The sequence below is a fragment of the Myxocyprinus asiaticus genome, chromosome 8 (assembly GCF_019703515.2).
Source record: "Myxocyprinus asiaticus isolate MX2 ecotype Aquarium Trade chromosome 8, UBuf_Myxa_2, whole genome shotgun sequence".
Taxonomy (NCBI): domain Eukaryota; kingdom Metazoa; phylum Chordata; class Actinopteri; order Cypriniformes; family Catostomidae; genus Myxocyprinus; species Myxocyprinus asiaticus.
In genome coordinates this window covers 40311646-40326563 of record NC_059351.1, presented here as the reverse complement: position 1 = coordinate 40326563, position 14918 = coordinate 40311646, and the positions used below count along the sequence as shown (strand labels likewise).

Here is a 14918-nt window from a genome sequence, read left to right as displayed (position 1 = left end):
ACGTAAGACCATCTGGGCCAGGCGGGGTGAACTTTATTTTTTTATTTATTTATTTATTTATTTATTTATTATTATTATTATTATTATTACAGAACAAGAACACTTACAACAAAATATACATACAATGATCACAATGAACTCTGATACAATTATAGTAGCAACAAAAAGTAAAATTATAAAGAAAGAAAAAACAATAACAAATAATAATAATTAACCAAATAAAACCAGGGGATAACTTAAAATGAATTAACAAGAGAAAAGGTTTCAAGGCGGGGTGAACTTATCCTTTAAGGCTGTTGAACGATGACCTAATATGTGACCTCACTTCCGGCGCTCTGTGTGTGCATTTCGATATCGTCCGCTGTTCTGGTTGAGAAGGCCAAATAGCGACTGTCCGGTGAGTGTGGACTGGTTTTCAAACTCACTGTATTCATTGTCTATCCTTTGAGTTGTCAGACACTGCATTATGTGGAACTCAGCTTATTTACATAATAATAATGAGACAAATATTGGTATAAAGGTTATGATCATAGTAGCGTTACAGTCATTGAAAGACCTTGAGAAATGAACCTGAGGCTAAGCTACCACAGCCACTACAATGTCCACATTTAGCCCTTTAGTATCGAATAAAGAACATTTTAGTGCATGTAATTGTGCGAAGATTAAATGCTTGAATGCATATCTATGTCTCACTGCCGCTGTTTTAAATACTAAAAGCGAACAAGCTGAAGCTCGTGTCCTGAACTTTTCTGCTACAGTTCTCGCTGTCTGGAATGTGTGGGCTTTACACAATTTTGTTATGCATTATATTGGACGTTTGACATGTTTATAGATTGCATAATAGATAATTGATATGTGTGGCCGAAATCAACCTCATTTAATTTATTTGCCACATCGCAATTTTAGCGGAACCAATGTTTTGGGTTTTTGTTTACCTTCTTTAGGGGGAAGTAAAGCATGGTGCACTGTTTTGTATAAACGTGTCGGGTAGTTAACATGAAATGTCAATCATTTCATCTAAAACTACCTATATATATATATATATATATATATATATATATATATATATATATATATATATATATTGTTCTAATTCTTGTATATTTATTATAGGTGCAGATTGTTTATTTTAGCTTCGTGGAATAAATTTAAATTCTCACACTGAAAGAAACAATATTAAAAATGAGTAAAAGAAATTGTGGCCAGAAAAACAAAGAAAAATGAAACCACAACACAACAACATTAAGTCACAGCACAACAAAATGTAAGCCTTTTCTAATTATTTTAATAATTTCTTAATTGTCATTGTATCGTGGCTTAATTCATTGGGTTTTTAGCTTTTTTTTTTTTTTTCTTTTTTTTTTTTTTGTGCTTTGCTAATTTTGATGTGTTGTACACCCCTGGGCCACCATATAAAATTAATCAATATATTGTACACCAGAACGTTTTGATGATGTCATCTGATTACAGCTGAAGGTATAATAAACCACATATTCCCTCATCCTCTTCCCTATTACTCACAGTGGACTTTAAGATGTCTGCAGCATTACGTCTGCTCTACACTGTATCCAGGACAGGTGGGTCTACATAGCAACATTAGTAGTTCAAGAATTCAATAGAAACAACTGCAGTGACATGTGTATATTAGTGTCCGATTTTTACATTAAGGGGCCATTTTTGCCAACTGGATTTGATTTTAAAGAGCAATTTTTACCTTTTATGAGGGCATACTAATTCTCAAGATTGAGTATTTATTACCTCTAAGAATTAAATCAACATCAACACATTTATGCCATCGTATGTATAACTAGGACTATAGTAGAGCATTTAGAACTAAATCAGATGTAAAAACAAAAAAACAAACAAGAATTCATTACGAGGGCATTTTTTTGTCCCCACATTTTGAATTTGGGGCATTTGTGTAAATTTTGGTGGCATTTTTGCCCTGGGCCACCTTAATTTCTGACCCTGGTGTATATACATATCAGCAAAATGTTGTTGAGAGTTTAGTCTCTGAGTTAAGCACAGATCATTTTATTACATTATGCCTGATAATCACATTTTTATGTTTCTTCTTTAGGGTCATTTTTGGCCAGTCAAAATCTTGCACGTCCTCTCAGCCTATCAGCACACAGAGCGGGAATTAGTGAGTATCTCAAGCTACAAAAACAGGAACCAGTATTGTACTGTAGTGTATGTTTATTTCAAAGTCTTTGCATATGTCACATTGCCTATTTTCTGTATGTAGAGTATGTCAATAATGAGGAGGATGCCACAGATATGAAGTCCATCACGGACCGTGCGGCTCAGACTCTTCTGTGGACGGAGCTGTTCAGAGGCAAGTATCAACATGTAACTTTCTTTTATTATTTTCCCCCAAAATGAGATCAATCTGAATAGTAGGCCCCATCTGAATGTCGATGCAGGGTTGGGAATGACTATGAGCTATCTCTTCCGTGAGCCTGCTACAATCAACTACCCTTTCGAGAAGGGCCCTCTTTCTCCCCGTTTCCGTGGTGAACATGCATTGCGCAGGTACCCCTCTGGAGAGGAGCGGTGCATTGCGTGTAAACTATGCGAGGCAATCTGCCCAGCACAGGTACAATCTCTTTTCATACTGCCCTTGTTCTTGCTGCTTATATTGTGTTTACAACAATGTAATGACAAGCAATAACTTAATCTTTTTGAAGACTTAGCTTTGTCACAAATTAATAAGAAGAGTATTTATTTATTTATTATTATTATTATTTTTGGATTTTCTCCCCTTTTTCTCCCCAATTTGGAATGCCCAATTCCCAATGCACTCTAAGTCCTCGTGGTGGCATAGTGACTCGCCTCCATCCGGGTGGCAGAGGACGAATCTCAGTTGCCTCCGCTTCTGAGACAGTCAAGCCGAGCATCTATTCATGTGGCTTGTTGAGCACGTTACTGCGGAGACAGAGCGCATTTGGAGGCTTCAAGCCATCCACCGCGGCATCCACGCACAACTCGCCACGCGCCCCACCAAGAGCAAGAACCACATTATGACGACCACGAGGTGGTTACCCCATGTGACTCTACCCTCCCTAGCAACCGGGCCAATTTGATCGTTTAGGAGACCTGGCTGGAGTCACTCAGCACGCCCTGGGATTCGAACTCGCGAACTCCAGGGGTGGTAGTCAGCGTCTTTACTCACTGAGCTACCTAGGCCCCAGGAATAGTATTTATTTACAACAATCAGTGGCGAATAAGGCGTGGGCGACATGGGAAACCGCCCGGGGTGACATCTTGCGGGGGGCGGCACGGGACACCCACACAGAAAAGTGGGCACCCTGAACTCCATCAGCCATCTCATTTCCAACACCCCCACAGCAACGGGTTTCGCCCAGTGCACCATACAAGTTAGAACCGCTACTGACAACAATATAAAATGTGAAAGTTGTCAGGATTATTTTGTATACCTCTTCTCCCCCAAAGTAATGCATGTAAATCGGTGACCCCCTGTGCTTCTCTTTCAGGCCATCACAATTGAGGCAGAGCCACGTGCTGACGGCAGCAGGCGAACAACACGCTATGACATAGACATGACCAAATGCATCTACTGTGGCTTTTGCCAGGAAGCCTGCCCTGTGGATGCCATTGTAGAGGTGAGAACCTGACAGCACACTTTAACAATAAAAGAAACTGCAACAATACAAGTCTTTCAACAGTGTTGGCAATATTGCAGTTCTTGGTCAAAATGCACATCTTGGCAAGGTATCAGTGTAAATTAATTTAATGTCACATTAGGTTTGTCTTATAGGGTTCATCATTTACTCACCCTCATGCCATCCAAGATTTGTATGACTTTCTTTCTTCTGCAGAACATAATTGAAGGATTTTGAGGAATATTTCAGCTCTGTAGGTTCATACAATGCAATTGAATGGTGGCCAGAACGTTGATGCTCCAAAAAGCACATAAATGCAGCATAAAAGTAATGCATACGATTCCAGTGGTTAAATCCATATCTTCAGAAGCGATATGATAGGTGTGAGTGAGAAACAGACCAATATTTGAGTCCTTTATTATTATAAATTCTCGAAATGAAAGATCTTATATAATGTTCATTTAGTATATTACTGTATTATATATTGTGTATATTACCTTTTAAAAACTACCTTGATCTTGCCATGAAAATAGCCAGTGATGCTGACATGGCAATAAAAAGAAATAAATACTATAAATTCTCCTTCCTGCCCAATAGGTGGCGATATGCACGAGGAATGTGAATTGACAAAAATGTGAAAGTGGAGATTTATAGTCAAAAAAGGACTTAAATATTTATCTGTTTCTCACCAACACTTATCACTTCAGAAGACATGAATTTAACCACATTTATGCTGCCTTTATGTGCTTTGTGGTGCTTTAAAGTTCTGGCCTCTTGCATTGTATGGACCTACAGCGCTGAGATGTTATTCTAAAAATCTTCGTTTGTGTTCAGCAGAAGAAAGTAAGTCATACACATCTGGGATAACATGAGGGTGAGTAAATAATGAGATAGTTCACCCAAAAATGAAAATTATCTGTAGGCAAACAGGGGGGATAAAGAAAATTCAGATTTGTGTCAATAAACAGATATGTGCATTAAAGGTATAGTTCACCCAAAAATATCAATTCTCTTAGAATTTACTCACCCTCATGATATCCCAGATGTGTATGACTTTCTTTCTTCTGCTGAACACAAAGATTTTTAGAAGAATATCTCAGCTCTGTAGGTCCATACAATGCAAATGAATGGCGATCAGACATTTGTAGCTCCAAAAATAAAATAAAGAAAACAGAGAAGTAATCCATAAAACTCCAGTGGTTAAATCCATATCTTCAGAAGCAATATAATAGGTGTGGGTGAGAAACAGATAAAAATTTAAGTCATTTTTTATTCTAATTCTCCACTTTCACTTTTACATCTGAAAGTCACACGTGGTTTGTTTAGTTTCACTTTCACATCTAAAACTGAAAGTTAAAGTGGAGATTTAGAGTAAAAAAGGACTTAAATATTCTGTTTCTCACCCACACCTATTATATCGCTTCTGAAGATATGGATTTAATCACTGGAGTCTTATGGATTAATTTTATGTCATTTTTGGAGCTATAAATGTCTGATCACCATTCACTTGCATTATGTGGACCTACAGAGCGTAGATATTTTTCTAAAAATCTTTTCGTTTCACCAAAAATCACAAATCGTTTGTGTTCTGCTGAAGAGAGAAAGTCATACACATCTGGGATGAGGGGGAGTAAAAGAAGAGATAATTTTCATTTTTGGTTGAAATAACCCTTTAAGCCTTGCAAGGTTAATGTAACCTAATAGACCTGACACTCTCTCATTATGTAATTTTAATCAAACAACATTAGTGACAACAAAAATGGAAAAACACTTTTCTTATTTTTTTGTTCTTCATTCTATTAATGGCTATTTACTTGAATAATCGAGAATTATGAAATTTCACTAGTATTAATATATCTACTACTGAAATGTACAATCCAACATTTGACATTAACTGACCATATACTCAACAGGACCAGATTAATTGAAGCAAATGTCTGCCTCTACCTGTCTGTCTTTTTCTCAGGGCCCCAACTTTGAGTTCTCCACAGAGACTCACGAAGAATTGCTGTATAATAAGGAGAAACTGCTCAACAATGGAGACAAGTGGGAGGCTGAGATTGCTGCCAACATTCAGGCTGACTACCTCTACAGATAGACAGTCTGTCAGGAACACTTTATGGACTGTCTTATTTCAACACATACAGTGACAATAAAGGGTTTATCATGTTCTCTTACCAATAGTCAAAGTTTCAATGGATTAAGTTAGATTTGGTTTTAGACAGTTACAGTTATGCTGAGTGCACCTCAAAGCCCAGGGACTGACTATTTTGAAGGCGCACATACTTCCTGATTTGTCTTTCAATATGAGCATACACTGGCGGCCAAAAGTTTGGAATAATGTACAGATTTTGCTCTAATGGAAAGAAATTGGTACTTTTATTCACCAAAGTGGCATTCAACTGATCACAATGTATAGTCAGGACATTAATAACATGAAAAATGACTATTACAATTTGAAAAAAAAAAACAGAACTTAAACTACTTCAAAGAATTCTCATCAAGATCCTTGGCTTTATTCTAGCTGTCAGGTTTGTCCAGATACTCAGGTGACATTTCACCCCACGCTTCCTGTAGCACTTGCCATAGATGTGGCTGTCTTGTCGGGCACTTCTCATGCACCTTACAGTCTAGCTGATCCCACAAAAGCTCAATGGGTTAAGATCCATAACACTCTTTTCCAATTATCTGTTGTCCAATGTTTGTGTTTATTTTCCGACTCAAAAGTGGCTTTTTCTTAGCAATTCTTCCCATAAGGCCTGCACCCCTGAGTCTTCTCTTTACTTTTGTACATGAAACTGGTATTGAGCGGTTAGAATTCAATGAAGCTGTCAGCTGAGGACATGTGAGGCGTCTATTTCTTAAACTAGAGACTCTGATGTACTTATCCTCTTGTTTAGTTGTACATCTGGCCTTCCACATCTCTTTCTGTCCTTGTTAGAGCCAGCTGTCCTTTGTCTTTGAAGACTGTAGTGTACACCTTTGTATGAAAACAATGATTGACTGACGAGTTTCTAGAGAAAGCTGTTTCTTTTTTGCCATTTTTGACCTAATATCGACCTTAAGACATGCCAGTCTATTGCATACTGTGGCAACTCAAAAACAAACACAAAGACGATGTTAAGCTTCATTTAAGAAACCAAATAGCTTTCAGCAATGTTTGATATAATGGCAAGTGATTTTCTAGTACCAAATTAGCAATTTAGCATGATTACTCAAGGATAAGGTGTTGGAGTGATGGCTGCTGGAAATGGGGCCTGTCTAGATTTCATCAAAAATGACTTTTCAAATAGTGATGGTGCTGTTGTTTTTTTTTTTTACATCAGTAATGTCCTGACTGTACTTTGTGATCAGCTGAATGCCACTTTGGTGAATTAAAGTACCAATTTCCTTCAGAAACAGCAAAATCTGTACATTATTCCAAACTTTTGACCGCCAGTGTATATATGGATTTTCTGTTCATATTCACACATTCATGTTCATAAACTACAGTGTTCTTAGTGTTACTTCAAATTTAAACATTTCTCTGTACATCCAAAGCAGTTGTTGAGGTAAATTCAGGAATAAACAGCCTAACAGCAGACAAACCAAATTGTTCTAGAGAACTTATATGGATGATGCATACTGTGAGGCCAATGTTAAATCCTCATATCAAAGCAGTCAATCCATCCACATTCTCCCTACTTCCTCGTCCAATTTAGAGGATTTAAAAGAAGAAGGTATAACAAATAATAGCACTTCGTTGGTTTTGTTGAACAGTTTTGTTTGTCCCTGTGAGAACTGTACAAAGACTAAATACTTGTGGACTGTATATAATGAATAAATTAATGCTTTGTCCAAATCTTTCCTCAATCTCTTGTCTAATTTTTATTTTTTTTCTTATATTGATTATTAACTTTGTTAATATGTTTGATATCTTCATAAAGATTTTATTTAACAATGTGTATTTCTGCACAGGTCTGAAGATTTCCTGTCTTCCTTTTTTTTTCTTTTTTTTTTTTATACAGATTTTCAAATACTTTATTTGCTTAAAATCAAATGTAATTCATCTCAGGGCTGGTTTGGGTTTGTTTAGAGCTGAGAACCATTTACTGAAAAATATTTAAATACCTATGGAGAAAATGAATGGGAAATATACTTCTGGAAACCAGGCCACATAAAGTGCAACCCTAACCCTTTAGGATTGTTTCCAAATTATAATAGAAATTCCTTTAGCAGTTCTGTGTATCATTTTTGGATTTTTTGACTAAGGCTATAATATTTTAATAACGTTATAAATCATGCTAATCATTGAAACTTAAGTCGTAATACATCTTTAATGCATCATTGTTTGCAGTAGAATGCTGGAGTGTTCTTAGCTCTGTAGTAAACATTCACAGTCAGAGTGAGAAATGATAAGCTCTATCCAGAATAATAAAATTGATAGTCTTGTGTATTGATGTTTTTTTTTTACAAAACATCATAAAACATCTATGTGGTACAGCACTGGTTAGAGTAAAGACACAGTGGGACTATCTACACTGTAAAAAAAAAAAAAACAACAACCGGCAGCTGTGGTTGCCAGAATGATTATGTAAAAAATACATTAAAAATGTAAACTTTACAGAACAACCTGTAAAATTGACTTTTTAAAAAGTTGTTTTTACAGTATATTTTACGGTGCAGTACCATTGATTATATTATTAAATGACAAACTTAATATATTAACCTTTCTATAACTGTAAAAACTTGCTTTTCACTTTATAAAGTATAGTTAATCACTGTAGTATTTACAGAAGGGCACATAATGACGAGAAGTTCATCAATAGTGGTTCTTCCAGGAGCAATAGCCAATAAACATGTAGAGACAGTGCTCAGTGTCACTCACACAAACACTAAACACCATCAGTGATAACACATGTGAAATTAAAATTATGCAATAAACATTAAATAAACTACATCAAATATAACACAGAACACCCCAAAGTACATAACCGATATTAAAATTAAGAAGAAACAACTATTTCCATAAAATGTAACGGGTCACGCAGGGAATTCTGGGAACGCCTGATTACTGTTTTTACTGTCATTTTAACAACAATTTACAGTAAAAAGTACATGTACTCTCTTGTTAAACAATGTACATTTTTACCGTTAATTATATGGTAAAATAATGTACGAAAAAATATTTGTACAACATTTTACCACAAAACTACATGTATTGTCTTTTTAAATATATTTAAAAAATGTAACGTATATTTTACGGTAACTACTCGTTAACCAATTTAATTTTTTTTACTGTAGAATTTTTACAGTCTTTTACTGTTAAAAATACTGACATTTTTTACAGTGTAGAAGTTTATTTATTTTGAGGCTTTTTAGCATTTATTTACAGGACAGTAGAGGTAGACAGGAAAGTGGGAAAGAAGGGGATGGATTGAACCCAGGTTCCCATGAGCCAACAGCTCAGTTACAGTACAGGTGCAGAGCAGTACCGGCTCCATCAGAGATATTTATTTTAATTTGCATTATTTCAGAGTTGGAAAAGTATCCAAATAAGTGCACAAGTAAAAATAAAAAAAAACAATCTCTGCAATGGAAAGGCACAAAACTTGATATATTCTGGTTGAGCGATGTTTCTGTCCGCCCCGAATTAATCCACGTCCATTGGTTCCTCCTCATCCTGTGGGCAAGCCTACCCTACACTATTAAAACTTTTCTCGTAAAAAAACAGTAAAGAACTGGCAGCAGGGTTGCCAGCATGTTACTGTAAAATTAATGGTGTCTTGCTGTTGCTGAAATTAACAGCTAAATACTGTTTTTACAGCTACAGTATACAACTGTAATTTAGCAGCATATAGCTGTCAAGTTAGGTACTATCTACTGTTGTTGAAATTAACAGCTATGTTCCCAGCATGCACTGCGGCATGAAGAAATTACTTCGATTTTTTTACTATTTACTGGCTTATTTTGACGTTGTTTTTGTTGTAGTCTAAGTCACTTGTATTTTAATGTTCAGCTTTTACTTTTTTACATAAAAGTATGTTTGTTAATTGTCACCATTGTTGCGTTTTGTATGCCGAGAGTTTATATCTATGTGTCTTGATAAAAACTCGAGTTAGGCTATAAATTCATCAGAAACATGAAACATTCATTTTGCTGAAATGTACTTTACTGTTTTTGCTTTTATGGGTAATGCATCACTATTGGCACATATAGTGCCTTTTGCAAGGAGAGACCAGATATTCAGTCTTACCTTAGATTTTGTCTTCTTAGTAGCACAGTGCAACAACTTGTGTTTTACTTAAACATAAAATGACAGGCTGGAAGAACATAACTTAAAAATAAAGAAGGTCCAAGGTGCCAGCTCAAGAGAACACTAATCACCATAAGGGTGACTCCAAACAAAACACAACTATTGATAACAAAACAACAACACTAATTAAACTAATACTTCTATTAAGTCTGGATAAAAACGTTTGTACATGTTTTTTATTTTAATTTTTTTAAATTTTTGTAGCCCCAATGCATTGCCAAAGCATACATACTTATTCAAGTGCAAAGGCTTATGGGTACGTCACCATTATAACCCACAATGCAGTGCTATACTGTTAACCTCTTTACTGTGTACAGGTTGTTGTTGTTTTTTTTCTTCATAAAAATATACTGTTCAATCCTGGCAAAAAAAAGGTTGATTTTTTTTATTATTATTTGACTTCTCATTAGACAGACAAGTGGAGGCTGATGTGAGATGATAAAGAACCGAGGAGTTAGTCAGAAACATCATGAACAGTAACCATGTAGGTGGGTGTTAAAATATAAGTTTCAAAATGTCACTACAGCTTTCACCAAGATGATATCATGATTTTAAATGTTCATTTAACCCTAATGCCTTGCATAGAACAGCTATTTACCGTAAAACTAGTCACTTCACAGTGAGCCTGCTCTTGATCTCCCAGAATGCAACATTTTTAACAGCAAATTACTAGAATCACAGTAGATTGCTTTAGGAATTTGGCCGTAAATTTACAGCAATTTTTTACAGTGTAGTCATGTACAATACAATAGAATATTAACCTCAGGAAATCTCAATGACAACTTCATAAAACCCTGGCCAGCCTGTATCATACCTGACCTTGCTCTTTATAGTCCATCGACTCATCTTTGTAATGCAAAGCATGTCTATCAGAAACCTGAATGAAAAAAAAAACATTCCCACTCATCTCTGAGTCAGACAAGGATAACACATTTAAATGGGCAAAAATTAATACAAAAGTTAAAAATGACATTGAACCTCCTCAAGGGCAATGCAATGGCAGCTCCCACATATTTGGTTAAATATCAGAGTAAAACATACCTGCAGTCATAAAAAAACTGATGGAAGCACATTTATTTAATCAGCACTTTTTGCATATAGAGATATGGGGACTGAGGAGAAGAAATGAAGGACCATTCCTTAACCTCTATGAAAAAGAGGTGCTCAATAAAGTATAATTTATCAATTAGGCTGTACTTGATTTTCAAATAGTTTCTTGTAAATAAACATCTTCAGGAAATGTCAGTGCAGAGCATGATTTTGTTTCTTTTTTTTTTACAAGAAAGACATTGATTTGTATTCTGTGCATGTCCTCTGTAGGGGACAACAGGACTTGATACATGGAGACACTACAGGAGAACAGTGTTTAAAAAATTAAAAAATATAAATCCTAAATCAGACATTCCTCTAAAACTTTGTCAAGTTAGCACTAAGTTTTACAGTATGTTTAGTATTACAAGTTTTATATTATCATGAAACACATGATAATATAAAAAGACAATACACTATAAGCATAAGGTTAGGGAACACCCATTTTTACACAAATTGTGTAATAAAACATGAAGTAAATATTACATAAATAAAAATCTGTAGGCTAATAAATTTCAAAACATAGTTATGAAACTGTGTAAAATGTGAAAAATGAGTCCTAATACAGTACAATATGAAGAAATTGGCTATATAATCTTTTTTGATGGGTTCCAGTAAAGTAGGTGACCGTTTTCCCTGCTGCATACGCATTTAGGCCTATTATGAGGTCTAAACTACTTCAAAAGGATCTCACAATACCAGAAACTCTCACATCTCAAACCAGGATTACAAATTTAATGGGCAAAAAGTAAGAGAAGATTAAGAATGACTCCATACCGCCTTAGGGGTAATTTGATGCCAGCTTTGATGAAATGTATGGTTAATGTGTATCTATTTGTAGTCATTAAACATAAAAAACATAAAACAGTTGACAAATAAAATAACAAAATGTGAACAAATCAAAGTTATTTTACCCTTGCATTTTAAAGCAAAACTATAAAGCCGTGATGAACTCAGTGTACAAAAATATAAGCGAGAAAGACAGAAATTACTACGACAACAAAAGCAAGAAATTGCCCAAATCCTAAAACATGAAGTATAGGTGCGCAGTGCCAGACAAATAAAATAACTGCATTTGTAATCATAGTTTCACACAGCAATATATTGTTTTTCCTGTAATCGTCGTGGAGTAGCCCAGTAACGAAACTGCCAAACTTGTACTGGGCAGGTCTTCAGAAATAACGTAGGTCTGTTCATGACTGAAATTTGGCTACACACTCTCACGGCAAAATCGTAAGGATTCATAAGACTTTTCTAAATTTGGCTAATTCGTATGATATCGTGCAACTGCACTCGTATGAACTCGTATGACTTTCACTACAGCCAGTGACATCGCTGGACATCGTTTCCATCTAATACACGACAGTTACTTGCCTATCATGTTTACACACTCTGCTGATCAGTTAGGTTTAGATAAGGGGTATGGGTAAAGGCATAACATTAATAAGCATGTCCTTCTGCATTAGACATCCGGGCATTTGCACGTGATGAAATCATACAAATTTATATTTATGAACAAACTCGTACGAAATCATACGAAATAGCCAACTCATAAAATATGTACGAATTTTCATGAGAATTTCGCCACATAATTCAAGTCTACAGGTGAATGGGGCACCTTTAAAAATCTACATGTACTGTATGTATTTATATACAGTATGTGTGTATAGGCTATGTAACCTTTTTTTATCTGTTATTGTGTCTTTAATAAATATTTTATGCTTGCTATAAACAAACAAATTAACTAAATAAATAAACAAATAAATGAATTACCTACCTTATTATTTTCGTTGTTATTATGGTCCATCGCATAATGGTATGTGAGCATTTTGACCAAAACTGTATATAAGCCATTTTATCGCCGTAATCCTTAGTTACCTGTACATTTTTCAACCTGCAGTACAGCAAGTTCACCAATAGTTGGCCATGCTACATTTAGGTAAGTGGACAGGTAGGTCTTTTTTTATCTCTATTAAATGATGGGTTAAAACCTCATCTGACGACATCTCTACAAGTGAGTTTATACAATGAACAGATACATTGTAAATTAGCACTATACTGAATCTTAGAGCAATGATAAAAGGCAAGAGTAAAACATCAAGTTGTATGGTGTCTGGTAAGCATTAACAATTATTGAAAAGTGTTTAAATCACCTGACTAAATAACCAACATATCTGGGGAAGGGTCAGATATGATGCCCTAATCCTGTAAAATAAATTACAGTGATTGATCGAATCAATAAATATTGAAGGTCAGTATATTAAAGATGCATACAAATATCACAATTGAATTACACGATACATAGAAATGAACCCATGAAATCATATGCCTAGGAGTATGATGCATTATGTTATTTAACATCAGATGATCTGTGTACAAGTACAGAATGAGAACACCTGTTTTAATCAACCAAGTTTATTAATGAGCACCGTTGTATCTTGATATGCAAGAATTCATGCAAAAAGTGCAATAATGACCGCAAGAGGGGCTATTCTGGTTTATTGTCACTTTTTTATTTTGTCATTCAAGTGAGTGCATGTGAAAGTGATAACCTGCTCTTGAAAACCAGTTGTTTGGATGATGGATGTTTCTTCATTGGCTGAATATCAAATGGCATACTACAATACTACTGTTACTATTTCTGCCACATACAGTAGATATGGCAGAAGTAGTAAGAGTATGGGTAGTATTATGTCATTCTGAAAGTCAGCCACTGAACTCCCACACGATACCACAAGAACAGATAGAATTAGGGTAATTGTAGGTAAATTTAGAGGTTAGTAGCCCCCAAACCATATTGGCAGAATCATGAGACCCAGGCCAGTACTACAGTGTAATATTAACAACAATCTGAATTCTGTTGTTTTTGTGAACGCTCACTCTCTTAAAGCTGCTGTGTCATTTTTTCAATGTTAACAAATTTCTCATATCGCACCGTAAGATGCAGAGACCATTCATGGGTTGCTTTCCCCCGAAAAGTGTCAGCCCTGTGGCTCTGTGACATATATTGCTCTTTTTGTTTAAGCTTCCCAACCTGCTCATCACAACACAGCAACATCGATTCAACTAATAGTGTGAGATTGGTGCAAGACTATCTGTTTGACTGACCAATGGCATATATATTTGAGGGAAAGCTGTTTGAAAATAATGCAAATAATGTTTCATTTTACAGTTCCTTTTGGTGACGCTATTATTGCAGAAATGACAATAATTTAATCAGCTTTAATCTGAACATGACTGGATTTGTTAATGCTAGTTGAGGTTCAGGTTTGTTTTTATTAAAAAAAAAAAAAAAAAAAAAATACCCTGATTAATGGACATTTTGTACAGAAGTTACACAGCCTATCCTGCACTGAGCATTACCCAAAAACAACCTAACTGCACAATAATACTATATAATATATATATATATATATATATATATATATATATATATATATATATATATATATATATATATATATATGTCATGATTCACTGTTGTTTTGCCTTGTGTTTAGCATCTGTCTTCTGTTTTCCCTGGACTACATTTCCCATAATTCACTGCCCTCATCACTGCCAGCTGTTCCCAATTGTTCTCACCTGTGTTTCATTCCCTCATTAACCCTTGTGTATATAATGCCCTGATTTCTACCCAGTCTTTGTGAGCTGTTGTGTATTCTTCTGTTTGTGTATTGGGGCCCATTGTGAATTTAATGTTTGTTTTTATTTCCTAGTTCTGAGTTCTACTGTGTTTCTGTACTTTAGCTGCATCAAGCTCCTGCTCTCATGGATTCCATCAAACGTTACTCTATATATATATATATATATATATATATATTTATATATACATATATGTAAAAAAAAAATTTACCTTCCTGGAATGTGACTTGCCTCAACCAAAATAAGCAATTCAATTGCATGTGGGG

The 14918-nt window shown here is 35.1% G+C and overlaps 1 protein-coding gene across 2 annotated transcripts; it reads left to right on the top strand.

Annotated features, from left to right (window-relative positions):
- Window positions 1–329: 329 nt before the first annotated feature.
- Window positions 330–7472, top strand: LOC127444607 (NADH dehydrogenase [ubiquinone] iron-sulfur protein 8, mitochondrial-like). Of its 2 annotated transcripts, XM_051704068.1 has the most exons (8): window positions 334–397; window positions 1114–1264; window positions 1524–1577; window positions 2081–2146; window positions 2249–2338; window positions 2427–2599; window positions 3498–3626; window positions 5593–7472. In XM_051704068.1, the coding sequence occupies exons 3-8, from the start codon at window positions 1535–1537 to the stop codon at window positions 5722–5724; spliced, it is 633 nt and encodes a 210-aa protein (XP_051560028.1). In that variant the 5' UTR covers window positions 334–397; window positions 1114–1264; window positions 1524–1534; the 3' UTR covers window positions 5725–7472. The 2 variants fall into 2 exon arrangements, with proteins under 2 accessions (XP_051560027.1, XP_051560028.1); XM_051704067.1 differs by lacking the exon at window positions 1114–1264 and having other exon boundaries at window positions 330–397.
- The last annotated feature ends 7446 nt before the right edge of the window (window positions 7473–14918 follow it).

Bases quoted from the DNA above. Each gene is read 5' to 3' on its own strand.
- LOC127444607 (XM_051704067.1), top strand. From the start codon at position 1,535: ATGTCTGCAGCATTACGTCTGCTCTACACTGTATCCAGGACAG. The intron at 1,578-2,080 runs GTGGGTCTACAT...TTTCTTCTTTAG, and splicing joins CTACACTGTATCCAGGACAG to GGTCATTTTTGGCCAGTCAA. The intron at 2,147-2,248 runs GTGAGTATCTCA...TTCTGTATGTAG, and splicing joins AGCACACAGAGCGGGAATTA to AGTATGTCAATAATGAGGAG.